General features: G+C 40.6%; 2 protein-coding genes and 3 long non-coding RNA genes across 7 annotated transcripts in view; 3 read left to right on the plus strand and 2 right to left on the minus strand.

Annotated features, from left to right (window-relative positions):
• marchf1 (membrane-associated ring finger (C3HC4) 1) overlaps positions 1 to 8,425 on the minus strand; it is a 23,193-nt gene extending 14,768 nt beyond the window's left edge. The window contains exons 1-2 of one of the 3 annotated variants that reach the window (XM_051384767.1): positions 8,409 to 8,425; positions 4,749 to 5,150 (exon numbers count right to left, since the gene is read on the minus strand). In XM_051384767.1, coding sequence (XP_051240727.1) covers positions 4,749 to 4,835 — 87 coding nt within the window. In that variant the 5' untranslated portion in view covers positions 4,836 to 5,150; positions 8,409 to 8,425. Of the gene's footprint in view, positions 1 to 4,748; positions 5,151 to 8,120; positions 8,179 to 8,408 lie in introns of those variants that run through there. The other 2 variants (XM_051384769.1, XM_051384768.1) reach the window with 2 other exon arrangements.
• Positions 8,171 to 11,736, plus strand: LOC127354695 (uncharacterized). Its single transcript, XR_007881606.1, has 4 exons — positions 8,171 to 8,356; positions 8,456 to 8,585; positions 9,927 to 10,378; positions 11,694 to 11,736. It is a non-coding gene; the product is annotated as an uncharacterized LOC127354695 (long non-coding RNA).
• LOC127354697 (uncharacterized) lies at positions 10,153 to 18,312 on the minus strand. The gene is made up of 3 exons (XR_007881608.1): positions 18,240 to 18,312; positions 12,205 to 12,303; positions 10,153 to 10,227 (listed from the first exon to the last, which is right to left on the minus strand). It is a non-coding gene; the product is annotated as an uncharacterized LOC127354697 (long non-coding RNA).
• On the plus strand, positions 12,166 to 15,796 carry LOC127354696 (uncharacterized). The gene is made up of 2 exons (XR_007881607.1): positions 12,166 to 12,284; positions 12,405 to 15,796. It is a non-coding gene; the product is annotated as an uncharacterized LOC127354696 (long non-coding RNA).
• On the plus strand, positions 18,131 to 21,303 carry apela (apelin receptor early endogenous ligand). Its single transcript, XM_051384779.1, has 3 exons — positions 18,131 to 18,498; positions 20,418 to 20,507; positions 20,892 to 21,303. Exons 1-2 carry the CDS (start codon positions 18,420 to 18,422, stop codon positions 20,504 to 20,506), a joined length of 168 nt encoding a protein of 55 aa, XP_051240739.1. The 5' UTR covers positions 18,131 to 18,419; the 3' UTR covers position 20,507; positions 20,892 to 21,303.
• The last annotated feature ends 128 nt before the right edge of the window (positions 21,304 to 21,431 follow it).

Consider the following 21,431-nt stretch of genomic DNA (forward strand, 5'->3'; position numbering starts at 1 on the left):
ATACTTTGAGCTAGCCATGTGACTACATCAATATCATCAGTCATAAACATCTCTCACTGCCACACAGCATCGGTAAACTGAGAGGAGAACAAGAGGAAAATGTGAAGTGGATGTGGAATGTGTGGAGGACAGCAGACTGACACAATGTACCACAGATCCAAGTTTTATATTAAAGAACTTCCGATTATGCTTCAGTGAAGACATTCAACATGTTCTCCTATGTGTGTTATGTATGGTCTGTAGCATCTGTACAGTAGTTGCATTTATAACATTATCATACTCAGATGTTCCAACTCTTTGACTCATACCAAATACACACAGATAAACTACAGACACTTTAATAAAGACAAATTATCTATTCTCATAAATGTATGGAGCAATCTTCAATACCAGGCTTTTTTTAGTCCACACCTCCATCTAAGTCCCCCTATAGTGGGTTTTCATGTATCTAAATATTTTACACCTCGCCACAAACAAATAACCTGTAAGAAACAACATATCCTGACAGCTCCGTCACAACAAAGCACTGACAACTTTCAATTAAAAAACACTACAAGAGTTTAACAAAAACTGAAAGTCACGAGATCACACCCAGTGGTCCTTCCTGCCAGAGCCTCATTTAAGCACAGCTACAGTTCAACCTACAGTTCACTATCAATAAAGTGCTGCATCAGGGACAACCTACTGTCACTTACCTGAGTGTCTGCTCCTCTGCCGACACTCTCACTCTGATGCACAGCAGAGACTTTGGTGAGTCTTTGTGTGGACATGTGCATGTTTCTGCAGAGGGGATTAAGTGATGTAGCGTGGACTGAGGGCTATATTTTGGTTCTGTACTCTGGCTCAGGATCAAAAAACACCTACAGCCACATTTAGACAACCAACCATGAAGCTGCAGCTGCACCGAATATATCCGGTCACGACATGTTTGAAAGGAACTTAACACAAAGTATTTCTTTATAACATGAAATTGAACTTGTTACTTGTTCATTAATGTGCGTTTCATACTCTATACACTAATCTGCTTCTTCGGGGGTTGTGTTATTGTGGCGTCTTCGTGGCAACGTAAGGAAACAACCCAATAACTGTCATCAGATTCTGATTCTTTATTGATCAGGATTGTATGTGTGGCGTTTCCTTTTGCTACCAAGCAGTAAGAAGTGTAACTTTAAGAAAGATTGAAGGACCAGTGGGTATAATTTAGTAGAGAAACTAGGGTGGCTGTGAAACTGTCTACAGTGTTTGGTTGGTCTGTTTTGGGCTAGTGTAGAAAACATGATGGTTCAAAAGGGTGACCTCACGGAGTCTGTAGATAAAAACAGCTCAGTCTGAGGTAATAAAAACACAATGATACTTATATTCAGGGTGATTATACATTGGACCTTTAAACACACTGCAGGATTCAGGGAAGTTTAAAGAGTCTGCTTTCTGATTATATAAATTATTTTTATAAACGTGTGCTAAACAGCCCTAAAAATGAAAATCAATTTGTTCAACATTAGATTTCATTTGTTATATCTTAAATACGAGATGGATTATAAATTATATAAACCAAAGACCTGCATCATTCAATGAGTATCATGTTTATGCTGCACTGACTACAGTCTACCAAACATGCAGTCTGTGGGCATCCTCATAAAATAGTCTAAATCTAGAATCACTTCCACCTTTCAATACTTTTAAAAACCTTTTAAAGTCAACTCTGACAGAACAGTGTAATTGTTTTTAACTAAGTGCCCTTAAAGTTGTATGTCTGTATTAGCTTAAGTTAAGTGTAATGTCTTGTTTGTGTTTTAGTACGTATAGTGTATGTACAGAGATTTGTGGTGTAGTATGTAACCTTTGTCCTGTCTTTTATGTATATTTTTTATTTTGTATTTATTTTTTAAACTTTTTGCCACCAGTCTTGGCCAGGACTCCCTGGGAGAAGAGTTATTGTAACTCAATGGGACTTTTCCTGGTTAAATAAAGGTTAAATAAATAAAATTAAAATAAAATAAAAAATAATCTAAATGCATACCATGTAGACACAACATCCTGTTTGATTCATGCTGTGGTCCTTTGTTGTGTGTTATAATAATAATAAAGTATTGTGTTCATTTTCACTTTCAACTGTCACATAAAGGCAAAAGGGAAAAAAGACATGTAGCCTGTGGTCCAGACGCTGGGTCTGATCCAGAGGCAGCTGCCCAATGCCTAAAAAGTTGGATTCTGTAAATGTAAATACTGAATGGCCATCAATATATGTGAGAAGGTGTACCCATGTATTGAATATATAAATCTCTCCTTTGGCTGAAAGTTTGAGGTTAAAAGGAGATTTTGTTAGTTGGATTAGGAACGGGAAGGTCGTCTTTCTGTGCGAGAGCCAGAACGCGGTAGAAAACCTGCAAGCAGATTTGCAAAAATCTTTTATATGATTTTTGTTTTGTAGTATCGAAAACAATCTGTCTGTCGGGTTTCCACCTTGTCTTTAAAAACGCTATTCAAGTTGAGGTTGTTATCAGTTCAGGTAATCTCCTCTGTACTTTGATGGACATCCAGCTGTGCATCCACTGGATTCACTGGAAATACGACGACTGACAACGTGTTCAGTGAGTTTCATGATCAACAGTGTAACTGCTTTCAGCCTTTAAAATGACAACCATTCAACCACTCAGATACTATTTGTACCAACCCACGTCCATTCGACACATATACATTCTTTCCATTTCCATTGCATTGGAAATGAGGAAGTTAGAAACTGCTTGTTTGTGGTCTGAAAACAGAGTGCTTTTTCAGCAATACTTCTGGTATGCAACAAGTGGGCACTGATGATGAGCAGGTGAGCTTGCAGGATAACTGATTTGTTTCCATTGCAGCAGGACAGTAACCACATCAAACAGGGTCATACAAACAGGAAGAAACTCTTCCATTTCTGAGTCATGATTGAATGTGGAAAACAACACTAAAATCCTATTTGCCAAAATACTCTACCTACCTGTGACCTGTGAACAATCTTGAATCTTAAAAAAAAAAAAAAAGTTGGATTCTGTAAATGTAAATACTGAATGGCCATCAATGTATGTGAGAAGGTGTACCCACGTATTGAATATATAAATCTCTCCTTTGGCTGAAAGTTTGAGGTTAAAAGGAGATTTTCACCATAAAGCCCAATTATGTAACTTTTCTACCTTAAAATAACAGCTGTAAAATCATTTTGATGCTACACTGACGTTTAATAGTGTCATTCACACTCTACACCCTGTATGCATGTTTTGGCCTGTTTTGTCACTTTTGGCTCCAGGACAGGACAAACGCTAAGCCACCAACTATATTACCAATTGTGGTGAAACTGGATCATATTTAATGAAGAAAAGGTTTATGGTTTCCTATCTGATGTCCTCCGGATGCTCCGTCTCAATTCTTACTTTACTAGTTAACCGCTGAGGACTGGGAGCTCAAAGCACCGTGGGAGTGTTCGCATATTTACACCATAAGCGATGGAGCCAGGAGGAGAAGGTTTTCAGGGCCGGGGTGACGGGGAGCCAGTGGGGAATGCTGACAGCGAGCAGAGCCGGTGTTGTGTGAGAACCAGAGCCGGCGGGCGACAATGTAACCGAGCTCAGCAGCCTCCGCGGACACGGCAGAGGCAAAGAGACGCAAGAGGACGTTGATGGAAGAAGCTAAGAAGAGAGAAGCTGCCGGACAAGAGTAAATCTGGGACTGGCTTTTAGTTGTTGGCGAGAGCTTGGACTAGTGAGTAATATTAGCTGACCTGCTCGGTCTTGTGTTGTTTCACTTGGTTGATGTTTGGCTGTGTTAGCAAAGTTGTTGACTTGTTCATATTTGTGACAGTGATATTGCACTCTGAAACTAGGGGCGCCATATCACATCAAATACCAAACCTTACACAGTGTTAAATAGACAGTGGACAGTCGAGAGGCTACAGGCGATGAATTAATGACACTAGAATAATGTGCCAAATATGAGGAAGTGAAACCATTTTACACTTAGGCTTCAAACTATTTAAGTTCCTTTTTTTCATTTTAGCAAGTTGATTCAGATTGAAGCTTTTAATGACTAATGCTTAGTGCAAGCCGCAGGATCAGACTGGGGCGAGGGCTAGTCGTGTATGTACGTGTGTTAATTGTGAAGAAATTCTATAAATATACAACAACAATTCGACAACTTCATAGTTTTCATGAGAACCCAACTCTTTAGTTTATGTATGGCCATAATGACCCTGGTTCTCTCTCCACATCAAACCACCTCGACTGTCAGAGGAAAAACTTTATAGTCTTATGCATGTGACGTAACATGAGGTGATGTGAGGTGAGGCGACGTGGCGTGAGGTTCTATGACGTTCTAGGACGTTCTACAATGTGATATTTTATCTAGATTTCTGTTGTGAGGTCAGTCTCTCTAAAAAAAGATGCAGCTGAAAACATCAAACCCCAAGTGAGCAAACAGTGATAAAAGGCTGCTGAGTGCATCCATACTGTATGTGTGACTGAGCTGAAGACACACACACACACACACACACACACACACACACACACACACACACACACACACACAATGCTAAACGACTAATGAAATGACTTCTACCTTCTGACAACACAAAGAACATCTCTGGAATCTTAAATCTCTGTCATTTTACCAACTTTACACCAGTTTTAAGCCCTCACTGTTGAAAAAACCCCAAAGAAAACACGAACCTACTGGAACCTCAGAGGCTTGAGAAGAGAGTTAGAAGGTCAGAAACTCACCTCGGTCTTGTCTTTGGAGCGAGGAGCACGCTTGCCGTTGCTGGCAGTCTCCCTTGCCGGAACCACAGTTATCTGTTGTACTGGCATGCTGCTGTTTCCAGGCAACGCTCCAGTGTTACTCCCACAGCATTCCCAGCACGCAGCGCCTTCCCGTCCTCCGATCCTCGTCCGAGCGTGTGATCCTCTGTCCCATCCACAAGCTGTTTTCAGGGAAAGGAGAAGGCGCTCCTGGATTGCTCTCCTTTATCAGCCCAATCCGGATCATCGAGAGGAGTGGAGATGGAACGGGCTCAGGTCACCGTGGCAACAGGAAGACAGCTCTGGAGATGGTGGGGTGTGAGGTCGTCATGACGACTAGGAAACTACTCAACAGTGCGCACCACCTCCTCCACTGCCCTCCTGCTGAGAGAGAGAGACGGAGAGAGGAAGAGTTGAGATGGAGCTGACCAGTAAACAAGGAGGCAGGGAAAATGTGTGTTGCAGTGACGTGTGTGTGTGTGTGTGTGTATGTGTTGTTTTTCTCAGAGGGGCGGGGCCAAGATTTTGTCGTGCTTGCTGGGTAATAAGCATACGGTCCACGAGGATTAGGGCTTAGACTAACCTCAATCTCCTCCTCTGACCAGTGGTGCTGCTAATAAGCTTATACAACTTGTGCACATGGACAGCAGTAACACACACAGCAGTAACAGACACACATACGCGCACACACACACACACACACACACACACACACAAACAAATGGCCTGATTGTTCAGGGACTCCCTGCTAAGAAACAATGTGTTAATAGATGTTAAGCCACCTCATTTGTTCTGTCATGTCAAAGGAATAAAGGCACATTAGTCATGACTGACCACAAATTGACAAAGCTACACAAAGCATACACAAACCATATCAGTGTCTTCACAGGATCTGTGTGTGGTAAGTGTGTGTTTTTGGGTGGTGCGGGTGTAATCCTATTTCAGATTGTCTCAGGCCATGAAGATTATGATTGATATAACTGGAAAATAGGCAACTTCAAGTGATCACTGAAGAGCAGTGACTGCTTCAGCTGAAGAGGCAAACAAACGTTTTCTTCCCTTCTCTTTTATTGGTATTACTTTATTTTTAGATTGAATCCTGCATTTTGTATATCACTGATCCTTGTTCAGCTTCATAAGCACATTTTATCCAAGGCTTTCTGTCTGTGGAGTTGAAGGCAGAGAGGTGACAGCAAATTAGGGGAGAGCAAGATGGGGAATGACATGCGATGCCACGGCTGGACTCAAACGGGACGTAGCGATTTCATGGTCAGCCTCTTACGCCTGCAGACCACCAGGGCACCGCTGAGGTGGATTTATACCACAATAAATTTTGACACTAAAGTTGAATTGTAAACTAATAACTGGCTACGCTACATTTAGTTAATGTACGTTATTATTTGTGCCCAGCTCACATTGACACCAGAAATGCTGTTGCAGTGGTAAAACAATGTCAGACAAAGAACATAACTTCTTACAGATTTTAAAGGCTCTGCACACCTACAGGTTTTACTTTAGTGCTAGATTAAACTTCTTCTTCTTTGGGGCTGTGTGGGTGTGTACGAACTGTGTTTGATGAACGTCTGCCTGACTCTTCTGTTTGGAGCGGGACAAATGTTCACCTTTATCGCAATCATTAGCACATAGAGCCCTGTGATCTCATTTAATTGGCAACAAGCTACTAGCACCTTCAAACTGAACCAAACCAGAGTAAGTGACCTGTGAGTGATTGCAGGGCCTTAGTCTGGTCCTAGACCCATCAATGGCTGCCCACATCTTAGAGTTTTCCAGTGATTCTCATTGACAGCAGTTTCCGTAGTTGGAAAAACATCCACCTTTCAATACTTTTAAAAACCTTTTAAAGTCAACTCTGACAGAACAGTGTAATTGTTTTTAACTAAGTGCCCTTTAAGTTGTATGTCTGTATTAGCTTAAGTTAAGTGTAATGTCTTGTTTGTGTTTTAGTACGTATAGTGTATGTACAGAGATTTGTGGTGTAGTATGTAACCTTTGTCCTGTCTTTTATGTATATTTTTTATTTTGTATTTATTTTTTAAACTTTTTGCCGCCAGTCTTGGCCAGGACTCCCTGGTAGAAGAGTTATTGTAACTCAATGGGACTTTTCCTGGTTAAATAAAGGTTAAATAAATAAAATTAAAATAAAATAAAAAATAATCTAAATGCATACCATGTAGACACAACATCCTGTTTGATTCATGCTGTGGTCCTTTGTTGTGTGTTATAATAATAATAAAGTATTGTGTTCATTTTCACTTTCAACTGTCACATAAAGGCAAAAGGGAAAAAAGACATGTAGCCTGTGGTCCAGACGCTGGGTCTGATCCAGAGGCAGCTGCCCAATGCCTAAAAAGTTGGATTCTGTAAATGTAAATACTGAATGGCCATCAATGTATATGAGAAGGTCTACCCATGTATTGAATATATAAATCTCTCCTTTGGCTGAAAGTTTGAGGTTAAAAGGAGATTTTGTTAGTTGGATTAGGAACGGGAAGGTCGTCTTTCTGTGCGAGAGCCAGAACGCGGTAGAAAACCTGCAAGCAGATTTGCAAAAATCTTTTATATGATTTTTGTTTTGTAGTATCGAAAACAATCTGTCTGTCGGGTTTCCACCTTGTCTTATAAAAAGGCCCAAATTAGGAGATCTACTCTATTTAAAACGCTATTCAAGTTGAGGTTGTTATCAGTTCAGGTAATCTCCTCTGTACTTTGATGGACATCCAGCTGTGCATCCACTGGATTCACTGGAAATACGACGACTGACAACGTGTTCAGTGAGTTTCATGATCAACAGTGTAACTGCTTTCAGCCTTTAAGATGACGACCATTCAACCACTCAGATACTATGTGTACCAACCCACATCCGTTTGACACATATACATTCTTGCAATACCATTTAATTGCATTGGAAATGAGGAAGTTAGAAACTGCTTGTTTGTGGTCTGAAAACAGAACACACTTGCACAGTTGCATACCAGAAGTATTGCTGGAATAGAGTGCTTTTCTTCTGGTATGCAACAAGTCGGCACTGATGATAAGCAGGTGGAGTTGCAGGATAATTGATTTGTTTCCATTGCAGCAGGACAGTAACCACATCAAACAGGGTCATACAAACAGGAAGAAACTCTTTCATTTCTGAGTCATGATTGAATGTGGAAAACAACACTAAAATCCTATTTGCCAAAATACTCTACCTACCTGTGACCTGTGAACAATCTTGAATCTTAAAGTTAAGACAATCATGCATTTTACATGGGGGATTTTCTTCTGGTAAACACACACACACACACACACACACACAGGGCTCATTAATAATTAGGCTTAATTTGAGCTTACTTGAACTTGAGAGGGGTGTTAGTCAGCTCTTCACAGTTCGTGCAAGTGTGGGACAAAGAGAGATAAGCAAAAGAGAGAGAGAGAGAGAGAGAGAGAGAGAGAGAGAGAGAGAGAGAGAGAGAGAGAGAGAGACAGAAGAAGTGTGTGTGTGTGTGTGTGTGTGTGTGTGTGTGTCATGTGTCATGAAGCTGCTGTGTGATGGTCAACATCTAATTGCTCCAATAACAAACTCTTAGGTAAGTGTTCAATCTGAATTTTGATTTAGTGTGTGATAGGAGAGGGTTTCACCTTTGTGGTGGGTTTTTACATATGAGATGTTCACTGTTGACACACAGCTGTGGCAGCGGGTGTAGATGGCATCTCCATTTACCGAGCTGGAGGTGTTGACGATCATGTTCTCTCTCCTGGTTTTCACCCTCTTCACACTTACTGGGATGCTCAATGAGGAATTTGCACACTCGAATGGTACGACTGCAAACACACACACACACACACACACACACACACACACACACACACACACACACACACACACACACATTGCACATAGCACAAATGTCTGACTTTGTTGTTTAGTTACTTCACAGATAACTTGTTACTGTCCCCGTGCAGAAAAAAAAAATATTAAATTTATATGTATTGTTTAACTTAACAGTGTGTCCTTACCACAGCATCCCCGGTTTGAGTCGTGACCCCTTGCTGCGTGTCATTCCCTCTCTCTATTCCTGCTTTCTTGTCCATCTTCAGCTGAACTATCAAATTTTTAAAAAGGCAAAAAGCAGTATTATTATTACGACTACCTCCACTTTCATACCAGTTTATACCAGGGGTGTACCTATACAACTGTACATATGACTGTACTGAGTAAATCTAGCTATTATAACAGTGCTGCAGTGAAAACCTTAATGAAGGTTATAACGCTCTGATTCTGTTGAAATGTTTTAGAGAGCAACTTTATGATTTTTAAGGCTGTAGTTTGTATGTCTACCCTTATTAACATAAATGTGCTGGATAAGATTTTAGAGACACTTCTCAGTATAATGCCATACAACTCTACAGGCAGCAGGGTAGCTGTATTACATTGCATTAGTTTTTAGCACACTGGCATGGTGGGGTATATACTGAAATATTATTGTGCAAAACAATAAACGCATCGAACAATATCTATTAATGTAGTTACAGCAAAGTACAGCCGCAAATTAATGGAATTAATTCAAAATCTATCTCAAGCAAAGGCTAATATAATCTCTCATTGTCTTTTTTCCCCTTTAAATTTTGACTTAAAACCCATTTTTGTAGAACATCATAGTGCTCTTTCACCTCTCCTCGTAGCTTGTTAAAGATACTTGTTTAACACTCTGTTTTGATTTATCAGCGCTCTGTGATATTATCTTTATTATAATTGAAATGTCTATTCTATTGTATTTCTGTCTAATACTGCTGGTTATTTATTTTATTTCCTACGTGTACCTTGTGTTTTGGTTTATTTCCAATACCTCTGTAAAGTGTGACATACATCTTTATTATTTGGTGTTTGTGACATTTTGTCCAGCAGAGCTTTATCAATGAGAGTAGACTGAATATTAGAAACACCTCCCAGTAAAGTGTCATAAAGTTGAATCAACACCTCTTTAAAAACAGTGTCAGATGCACAGCTGCAGATAACGCCAGCATACTGACGTTTTAATACAGTAAATAAATGCATTTATTTTATTCCATTTAGAGTTACTTAATAATTGTGTTCTAGTCTCACTGTACATTGTACGTTAATGTGGAAGGGAGTGATCACTTTTTCCTGTCCATCAGAATCAAACACACATCAGAGTGAGGAGCTGATCGTCTGACTCCAGATGAGCTTCATGACTAAAGACAAAGGGCAACAGTGGTCTCTCCTCTTCCTGTTCTGTGCCTCTTGATGACGTGTCAGTCTCGTTTTATCGGTTACCAGAGTGTGTGTGTGTGTGTGTGTGTGTGTGTGTGTGTGTGTTATCAGTTACCAGAACAAAGTCTAAATGTTGACCTGTGAACATGTGGGTGTTTGTGTACTTTGTTATAGGATCCAGTGCTACTCCTTCCAGGATGGTGAAGGTGTGGCTTGGAGGATACTCTGTAAAAAAAAAAGATAATCAATAAACAAACCTGCTCCAGAAAAAAAAACCAGAGACAGTATCTCACGCCTGCTTTCTTTTCTCTGAGTGTGTGACAGAATTTTATTTTGATCTTCAGATCTGAAAATAGCTGCTGTCGTTCTTCTGCCGGTAAGTCTCAAAACCTTCTTTTTACTCAACTTTTCTTGTTGTATTACGCTGTTTGAATTGTTCAAACAAGAAATATGTGTCCAACAAAGGTCATCTCTCATGGAAATCTACAGCTCCGGAGAGGCTTTTCAAATTCTAGGTCAGAAACAAAAAAGAAAGGTGTGCTGGCAGGATTAGAGTGAGCTCTCAAATTATTCTGCAGGAATGAGGCATCTGAATCATTCTTGTTGGGGATCAAAGGGTGGTGCTGGTGTGAATGAAGAGATCTACAGCAGCAAAACAAATGTGTGAATTACAGGCCATCTGTGTGTGGCCATTATGATTAATTCAGCCTCTCTGTAATAATATAAAACATAAGTGATAACCTGTTAATGCATTCTTTCTTTTATTTTGTTGCATTTCCGCATGTTTTCATGGGATGTGTCCACAAGAAATGTGTAAGAATTCATACTCTACTACTACTACTTTATAGTTAACACTAAGAAAGTAAAGATTTGGATAAAGTTAGATAGCTACGGTATTTTGAATGAATTTAGCTTAAGGGTTTAATAAAGGGGTCTGGACAGGAAATTAAATTAAAATTATTTAATTTCCACTCAAAGTTTACAAAAACTTCTGTGCAATCCTTAACTTTGTGAAACTTAAACACAGCATGATACTGCAAAGATCATGTGAAGTGGATAGTTTATTCAAATGTCTCAGGATGTCAGTAATCATATTCTGCTAAATAAATGTGCTATAAATCTCAGAAACTAATTCAGATTCTTAGTTAACAGACACAACCCAGCACTTTAAAGAGCACTGTAGTTTGACACAGGAGCACAGTCACAAATAACAGGGGTTATATGGCCCCCTAGTGGAGGCAGGTAGTTTCACAATGAGTTCCAGTCCCAGTTTCATCCACATCATAAATGTCTAACAGCTGGGATTTGCTGCCCACATCTCAGATATATTAAGTAGTTTGAATAGTAAATGGACAAAGTGAAAAGAATAGGTAAATTCAGTGTGATTATTAGGCAACATGTAAAGCAGCACACGTTTGTTGACACATACAAGAATGAAACTGGTAGCAGGTGTGTAGCTCAGCTCATTCATTGAGTAATTTTCATTTAGTTTTATATCCTATAGCCCTGGTACTGTATTCGGATACATTATGCCTACATTATAATGTAAATACATCAAACTTTAATTTAATGTACATATAAAGGTTGATAAATGTATGCACACAAATTTGGGTACTTGTTGATACCGAATACCAGTATGAGTACTTTGCATACTATTTCAGTTCTAACTCAGTTCTCTTTTGTTATAAAAGTTGCATAAAATGTCTTCAAACTGCTGCCATTGCTTCTCCTCCACCTACCTGTTCAACTAACGAGAGGTGACATAACATCACACTGCTGTAAAGTGATATCGGGCGCAGTACCAGAGCAGTTTTAGTACAAGCAGAAGAGCTCAGCAAGGACCTGATACCCAGTGCCTGACACCCGATACCGGTATTGGTGTAGCCTTAATTAAAAACCTATTACTGTACATTCAAGCATGAGTGAACTTGTGCTGTATATGGACTTGATCACATGACACACTGCTGGGTGTGAATGTGAACAATAATAATGTAAAATATACTGTACGGACCTCACAGAGTCAGATCTTTCATGCTGTATGTAGGAAAATAACAACACAGCAAGGTCACAGAAGATGATTTGTCATTTTCCGTGTCGGGCAGTTTGTTCTATCTCAATGTGGAGGTGTTGCATAATGTAATGACGTGCTTTGTGTGGGCTAGTTGTGTAGATGGACCTGCCGTTCTCTGGCTTTGAGCTGACCTTCATCATCATTGCCTTCGTCATCTTCTCGCTCTTCAGCTTGGCTTCAGTCTGCATCCAACCACAAGCAGCAGATCTGGGTACACACTCCTCCCGCTGCTGTCAGAGACACACACACACACACAGACACACACACACACACACACACACAGATAAATGTCTTTTCTCATCATGCAAACTGTATGTCTGCTCTCTTACAGAAGAAGGTCTCTATAAAGCAAAGAAGTCACGGACATTTAAAAAAAAGGAGAGAGTGATCATCAAGCAAGCCGGACAGAGACCATAAAGTCAGAGATCTCTATCTTGATGTGGTGTACCAGAGGGTTTTCAATGCGCCATGAAGTTCTCTCAAAAGACTCAAAATGAACTGAAAACATCCCATTTTATTCAGCTTTTTTCTTTTTATTTGTCTATAACACAGACTTTTCCCAACAATAACCTTTTCCCCCCATGAATGATGCAGTCTGCCTTTGAGCAAATAAGAAACCTCTTCTACAAATGTAAAAAAAGGTCAAAGTCTGATGACAGTCATGTATTATGAATAGTCTGTAAATAAATTAAAGTCTTAGGTAAGAAGGTGAAATTGTTGAAACTACAATTGTAATGGACTTACAGATTAGTTGTAATTACAAGCTAACCTTAAAAATGTAGCTGCACTGGTTAACCAACACGGAGCACCTGCATTATACAGCTGAGGCAATGCTTCTTCTGAGGACGCATACAAATCCTACCTCCTCACCCAATATCGGTCCTATCTCTTGTCTATAAAATACACCAATCAGCCATAACATTATAACCACTGACAGGACGAATAACACTGATTATCTCGTTATCATGGCACCTGTCAGTGGGTGGGGTATATTAGGCAGCAAGTGAACATTTTGTCCTCAAAGTTGATGAAAAATGGGCAGCGTGAGGATTTGAGCGACTTTGACAGGAGTTAAATTGTGATGGATAGATGACTGGAACATCTCCAAAACTGCAGCTCTTGTGGGGTGTTCCCGGTCTGCAGTGGTCAGTACCTATCAAAAGTGGTCCAAGGAAGGAAAAGTGGTGAACCAGACTGAGACAGGGTCGTGGGCGGTCAAGTATCATTGATACATGTGGGAAGAGAACGGTTCATGCTGGTTCTGATAGAAAGGTGTCAGAACACACAGTGCATCACAGTTAGTTGTGTACGGGGCTGTATAACATTATGACCACCAGGGTGCCCAGGTTGCTGATGGGTGTATAACTTTTGATTGTTGGATTATGTTATAGTAAATGGACTAAAATGGAATAAAAAGGTCTAAAAGGGAACATCTTTGCAGATAAAGCTCTGCTTTGTAGATATAAGTGAAGTGCTTTCTCTTTCTCTCCCATCTGTAGATTTCATGAAGTATGCGATACTTTATGAGCACTATGAAAAAAAACAGATGACTCAAAGTTAAATGAGGAAGAGCAGACATTAAGCAGAACCATGATGCTGTCCTCTGTGTCCTCTGTGTATGTCTTGAAGTGCACGGCCACAAAACAAGAAACATCCATACTGCACTTTAAAAACTCAAGCCACAGCACGGACACTGGGGTTTGTGTGTCCAGAAAAGCCGCTGTGTCTGGGTTAGGATTTAACAAACCAAGTGACTTTTGGCCCTATTGGGGTGACATCCTGGGGGGTTAGAGGCTGCTCCCTGTTGAGTTTGCCCCTTGACCCCTGAGCCCTCCGTCACTCCTCCACAGTCAGCCGTCTAGTTGCCGACGCGGAGGGGAGGAGGCGCTCCAGAATAAAGACGAAGTTAATCAACCTGAGATTCTATCTTTTTCTTCATAGAGCAGCAGAAGAAAACAGAACGCCCGGCTCATTTGTGTTGTGTGATGTGTCCCAATGGGCCATACAGTTAGTGTGTGTATTGGGTGTTCACTGCTGTTCATGTGTATATGCGTCCATTGGGGACTGTATTGGGCAATCGGAGATAAAGAGCCTTAAGAGTAATTAAGCTGGCTGCGGCCCTCATTAACACTGACGACCTTATGGCATGACAACAGACCCACTATCACTCTAACGATGGACAACGAACTGACCCATCAGATCACACACATCGGACTACACCCCAAAAAATTCAGATCACCTACTCCACTGTCCACTAGAATGAAGTAAAACTACTGTCAGTGCAACGCAGGTTATATTGTAGAAGCTCTAGCTTTCAGTTTAACTGGTTCTGATAACATTGCATTTACAAAACGTAACATCACTACAAATACAAAGGCAAGAAAGAATCACACGCTCTTCTTTTTTAAAAACGAGGACAAATTAAAGCAAAAAACTTAAATAAAGAAATACAGAAATATTCTATTTATGGCAAACAGTGTCAATGAAAGGTAAGTGAATATTAAGTAGATGATATGGATAAAACACTGTATCACAGTTTATGTACTTTTATATCACAATATCATTCAGGGCTGCAACTATTTTTATTACCAATTAATCTTAATTGGTAATAAACCTAATAAGGTGACAAATTACTTGTTAAGTGCGAACAGCAGTCTTAAAATGCAGATTTTCAGTTCATTATAACTAACATAATATAAAGCAAGGCAGAAAATCTAGATTCTCTTACATCTGAGAAGTTAAAAAGGAAATATTTGGCATTTTTGCTTGAGAAATAACTCCAGTGAATGTTCAGTTAGCACAAATATTGTATCAATCAACTGTAAAACAGGATATAAAACAGTTGCACCTCTAATATGAATATATATTGTGATAATGAGTAACGCTAATTTCCCCAAAATTAAATCTCTATAATGTCTGGAAAGGACAGGTATGTCAGTTTTTGGTTTGATACCTGACAGTGATGCACAAATTGTATAAAATTTTAATGTTACCATGCAGCTGTTTGTATTTATCTGTATGTATGTCAGTATTTGTCCGTGTTAGGCGTACCTGTGTACAATGCAATAATGTTCGGCACAGTGGAAAAGAAACAGTCTTTTTTTATGACACACTGTTCCTCTTAACAAGTTTTATCAGAGGGGAAGTTCTTTATCTGTGTGTCCTGGTCAGGAGAGGATGGGAGAGGAAGAAGAAAGCGAAAATTCAGAAGGGGAGGAGAGGCTGAAGCTTCCTCTGTAGTCGTAAAGATCACAGCTAACTAGGAAGACCGTGACTACTATAACAGCAGCTATAACGGCAGCTCTGCAGTCTAAGTCTGTCCAACTCTTTCCTGAGTTACACACTCATACATGATGCATGTAAAGGGATAATGCGCACTATTCTACTCGTAGTCTGATGTTTAACTTTGTGATCTTTTGTTTCCGTACACGCAGCAGATGACTACTTCTACATCTATATTTACTGACTTTCACTCTCCAGTCCTTCTGTGCTCAGAGTCTGTTGAGTTAAACTACAAATGAAGGTGAAAAGATCTTAAGGGAGAAGATCAGTGACAGTATATATAAGGATAAGATGCTTATTGTTATATGGATATGATGCAAGTTGTACTAGAGCTGATTAACCATTGAAGTCATTTACAAAACACCAAACATCCTCTGGTTCCAGCTTCTCCAATGTGCTTCCTTTGTCTGTTTTATATCATAATAAACTGGATATCCTTTGGTTATGGACTCTTGATGGGACAAAATAAGACAAGATGTCACCTCGGATTGCGAAGGGCATTTAAAAAAACATATTTTACAGGGTAAACAATTTTGTTCGGTACCAAAAACACTAGTTATGACACACTGAAGCACAACCTTCAACAGTGGAGAGAGGGTCACCTCTGCAGTGCAACCCTGCTAAGGTACTGACGCAGTTTAATGGGAGGTTGCCCTCTGTGTGTGTGTGTGTGCGCCTCGTAGGGGAGTGTTTGAGCAGGCTGGGTAATCCCTGTAAAGACGTATAATCCCCAGGAAGAGCAAATATTACAACATGTCCTACTCAGTCACACAGAAAACCTGGTGGGGAGAATTCGGTGCGATTCACTTGTTTCTGTTTTGAAGGGTTAAGAGAGAGAAAGAAACTGAGAGACGCCAAAGAGAAACCGAGATCTGGCAGCAGAGTCGGATGCAGTGGATACCAGGTGGCTCTGAATGACAATTGAGACAAAATTAGCATATTCAAATAGGGAAAATAAAAGTTTTTTAAAAGACAATGGCAGCTGATATGCAAAGCGCAGCTCGCCACAGAAACAAACTACATACCTCGGCTGAGTGTTTGCTGCAGGATGAATGTGTGTGTGTGGGTGTACGCGAGTGTATGTGTTTGTACGTCGGCCAAATCCATGAGGAATCTCTGTCATTTCAAGCAACATTTTTGCAAACACCATAAAGCAATAAAGGCAACATTTCCAAAGACATAATGACACTGACACTGACAAACACACACACACACACACACACACACACACACACACACACACAACTAAAAAACCAGCCCACAAATGGAGAAACTCTTTTTGGCCTCTTTTGTGTATTTTTTGAGAGCCGACGGTCCAGATGCTTGTTCAAAGTCTCTGTGACTATTTTCGAGCCCCCGGTCCATTAGTGTCCTGCTGCTTCTCTAATCCTCATTCACATGTAATGGCTGACATTTCATCTTAATGTGTTAATTCATTAGCTGGGTGCTGAATGGAGAGTCTCAGTCCACAGAGACGGCCGTAAGGCAGACACGCTAATGAGTCCCAACACTTTGCAAAAGCCAGCGGGCAACCGCAGAGCTAGTGCCAAGTGAACTGGGTTACCTGATGCAGGAAAATCCCCCTGGTATACCACCGACTGACAACACGCATCACAAGTAGGGCCGGGTGTCGTTGGACTATTTCGATGCCAGTGCAGATACAATAGAGTTTTTATACTTTACTTATAGTTAACATGTTTTCTACATAACGACTGTTTTTAGATTAACAAAAGAGGCCATATTTCTGGGCTGTGCACCAATTTTGTCTACAGTCTAAAATTGGCAAATTTTCAATACTGTTTCAAAAACATTTGAGCCGAGCTTAAAATGATTGGTGATTAAAGAATACATAGATGATGAATCTGACCAAGCATTCAATGCCCTTCTTTAATTACTTGATAATTATTAATACTCAGTGCTATGGACACATTTTGGTTTTGGTTAGAAGATGCTAACAAAGTGAACCATTCTGGAAAACCATACTTTGGATTTGATGACCCTTTACTAAAAAAATAAAGCTCAAAAGACAAGAAAATACAAAAAAATATTTTGAAAAATACAAAAAACCCCACAGTTTTATCGATTTAGTTAGAAACACACCCTCCTCACAAAGAAAGACACTCGTGCAGACAGACAGGAGACAGTAGACGGGCATCCCAGACAGACAGTCAGACTTCTTATAGAATTCTTAGTCCAGTGCATCACTGAATTTCACTTATTCAGGACCACGGCCCCGAAATGCTCAGTGCAAACACACACACACACATACCCCCTCCTCCTCCTCCACCCCCCACCATCCAGAAAAAGCCCCAGATGTGTCAGTGCGGGGGTAGGGGACATCTGAGGGAGGAGGAGGGGGGGGGGTCTTGCTCTGGGAACCTGCTACTTTCAACTTCTTAAATTTGCTCTAATGTTAGAAGTGATAAATCAACATTGCTCGCTTCTTCCGCTCTCTTTAAATATTTCAATCACACACACACACACACACATATATACATGCATGCATACACAAAATGCAGCATGCAGGAGAGTGTGTGTTCAAGGGGCAGTTAGAGGGTAGGGAGGGGGCTTCCTGTCACTTGAATTACCCTCTACATGTGGGGTCAATATGTGCAATGCTGAAGAGTGTGTGTGTGTGTGTGTGTGTGTGTGTGTGTGTGTGTGTGTGTCAGGGGTTGAGTTTGGTGGGGTGGGGGGCTGATGTGGGAGCTACACCCCCTCCACACTCTCCCCCCTCCCACTAAAAAAAGGCTGTATAAAGGAGATGGGGGGAAAGGCACCGTTGTCACTTTGCTCTCAGACTCAGAGACAATCACACACTCTCACTGGACACACACACACACACACACACACTCTTGGACACACACACTCCTCGGGGACATACTGATTATCCGGAGACAAGAAGGTACTTCACGTCCTGCTGGATTCTGCCGTGGGTTGGTGGGTCTTCCCGGACTGAAACAGAAGAAGGAGAAAGACTCCTGAAACACCAAGTCCAGCTCAGAGCCAGAAGACTCTACTTTTTTGGGAGGGTGGTGAAGTTATCATTAACTGCTGCCTAGCCATGAGGATCTTCAGCTTGTTCTACCTGCTCCTGCTGCTGCTCGTAGCCGCTCTAGCACCAGTCTCCTCCGCCAGACCAGGTAAGCGTCCCCAGAAAACAACTTTACACCGTTCACGTTGCTTCCTAAGTTACCGACAGGTGTGTCCGGTGGTAAAAACCCGTTCAAACGTAGTCCCGCCGTCAACAGTTTTTAAAACCGGCGTTCTAAATCACTGCGCAGCGCACGTTAAAGGGCAGGTAACCATAGCAACGGCACTTCTCGCTAGTTTAACTGAAACAAAGACAGAAAGTTATCTTAAACATAGTATGAAGTTAATCTCACTAAAAACTTAAATTAAAACTAAATATAAACAAATATATAATGATTTAGTCGAATATTTGCATTTTAGCTGTTGTAATATATATGTAGTATAATATACGCGCAGTAATACACCGAGGTAAAATAACGCCCGGTCAATCATCATGGCGGGATGTAGCTAATGTACTAACGTGATATATATAATTTTAAAAATGTAATCCGATACAGTTACTAATTACCTACTTAATCCAAGTATTACAACATTAAAGTAATGTAACTTAATTTTATTTTTGTTACTTTTGGATTACAGTTACCTTTTTTGTATCCTGATGACGTAACTCAGTTACACGTATTCCGTTATTCCCAAAACCGGCACATGGTGCGTTCAAGAGTTGTCGTTAAAAACATGGGATTTGGAAAAACCCGTTATATATAAATCAAATCAAATAGTTACTTGCTGAAAATAGGACAATCAAATTAACCAACTACACACTGAGATCTTTTTTTTTTTTTACCCAAAACTGCAACTGAAACAATTCATCTGGATTTATCTAGACATTGGGGTTAATTTTGCGAAGAGTTTTTAATGTCTTTCTCATTTTGTGAACACTTGAATGCGGCACTATCATAACTAACTTGTGGTATGTTCAGGTGATAAATAACTTAACTTTAATATTACAACTCCTTCTTTTTATTGTAAATAAACCCGACTACGAAGGAGCAAACTCCGTATATCTGCTAGGTTTAAGTGCTGCTGGGTGTAAAAGAAGCCATCTTGCTTGTGCAGCCTTTTTCGTAGCAGGTGCGCCTTTTTGCGGTTATCCGCTCCTCGGCCTTGCGGCGGAGACAAACGACAAGCGGTTGTTAAAGGGAGGCTTTGGGGTCGTGATTAGGCATCATGTGATGATGGAGGGGAGAGGAGAGGAGAGGAGGGGAGCGCTGCGCCTCCGGGGATCGCACAGCGACCCCAGTGAGCCCCCTTTGTCCCCGGCTGGAAGGCACTCCGGTGCGCCATTGTTAATCACGGTGTTAAAACGCCATGCAAATACCCGAGCTTTATTAACATGACATGGAGTCGCAGTGCCAAGTGTGAAGAAGCCTACCTTCAGGCGTGGGGAGCAGTGTCTTTCAGAGGGGAGAGAGAGGAGGAGGAGGAGGGGAGGGAGGAAGAGGGAGTCATAAAGTCATCTGGCAGTTTATCTCTTCCTGGGCTTGGCTGGCAGCCTGTGAACCGCGGGAGTCAAAGTGGATTTATTAGGGACGTTTAAAAATAATCATGTGTTAGGTCTGTGTGTCCCACTTTATTAGAAGGGGGTCGCACTGTTGTTGGAAAATAGGGCCCGGACAATAAAACCCATGAAAGCTGGTTTGTCTATAGTCAACAGAGGATAAAACTAGGCCACAATTAGGGATTGTTAGTTTAAAAAAAAAAAAAAAAAGATAGATGTTTTATCTGTTTTGGTGCTAAAAACAAATCCGGATTTTAACATCCTCTCTCCTCCATTTGGGATTAATTAGGTCATGTGATATGCATGAGGCTCCACCTGCAGACATAAAATCTAGTTTAAAACGACTAAGACTACACCTACAAGTAGCTCTTTCATTCAAGCAATCTAACTTACAATAAAAAATATATAAAAATATGTTTTAGGCTACAAGTGCAAACAATCTGACTTATTCCTGCTTGTTATTTCTTTCAGATTTCCTGAACCTGAGGAGAAAATACCACAGGCACCACTGCCCGCACAGACGCTGCTTGCCCCTGCACTCCAGAGTACCCTTCCCCTAAGGTAAGACATGTGGCGCTCATACATGTGTTTCTGGGTAAAGGAGGTTATGAGCTGAGCTTTGTGATACAAGGAGCAAAATAAAATTAAAAAAAAAAAAAAAGGTTTTGGAGCCTGGCAGGTGGCCGTTAAGAAGGTGTGTGTGATTAGTGGCAGAGGTGTGTATTCACGCAGAACAGGAGTGCTGCCAGGGGAAAAGGCTCTGACATAAATCTCACTAACGATGAAGAGGAAGGATTTAGTGCCTTGAGGAGTGTTTGGGGAGAGAAAGGGGAGAGGTTTCAGCTTTAATTTTTGAACTCCTGTACACGCACAGCTACTTAAAGTTACCCTGAACTACTTTTTGAGCAGGACACTAAATTCTGTTTTTCTGTCCCCCCATTACAGGTTGAAGCACAAGAATGAGCCTAAAGAAAGAGGAATATGAAGCAGCGTACACCGTGGGACTGCCATAGCTGCCCAAAAAGAGCTACAAGAAACTGAAAAGACTCTTAATTGAAAAATATAAAACCATGCAAACGTTTTGGGCGTCCCGGTGGATCCACACCTTCCCCTCTTCATCCTCGAAAAAGCCACAGAACCCGTGCGCTGAACAAGAACAAAGGGAGAAGGAGCTGCAAGTTCGACGATCGACTTAAAAAGCTACGGACCAAAGAGCTGCAAACATCCTAGTGACTGCAGCTACGATGAACAGCATCAACATATTATTCCTACAAAGTGTTTATAATGCATGTATGCACTTCAAATGTTTATTGAATTACATTTAAAACTTTTTAATAAAAACAAATGTATCAATGTAGAGGTTTTGTTTTTACTTCATTCATTTGCCTGTTAGGATCCAAATAAAGATCCAGGTTTTTAAGCCAGACTTCATTTAAATTCAGTAGTATTAAAGTATTAAAGAGGAAAAGCAAATATCTTTATATG

The sequence above is a fragment of the Dicentrarchus labrax genome, unplaced genomic scaffold (genome assembly GCF_905237075.1).
Source record: "Dicentrarchus labrax unplaced genomic scaffold, dlabrax2021, whole genome shotgun sequence".
Classification (NCBI taxonomy): domain Eukaryota; kingdom Metazoa; phylum Chordata; class Actinopteri; family Moronidae; genus Dicentrarchus; species Dicentrarchus labrax.

What these genes read in the sequence shown, in the direction of transcription:
- apela (XM_051384779.1), top strand. Translation starts at nt 18,420, where the DNA reads ATGAGGATCTTCAGCTTGTTCTACCTGCTCCTGCTGCTGCTCGTAGCC. An exon ending in AGTCTCCTCCGCCAGACCAG is followed by an intron (nt 18,499 to 20,417) that starts GTAAGCGTCCCC and finishes TATTTCTTTCAG; the next exon opens with ATTTCCTGAACCTGAGGAGA.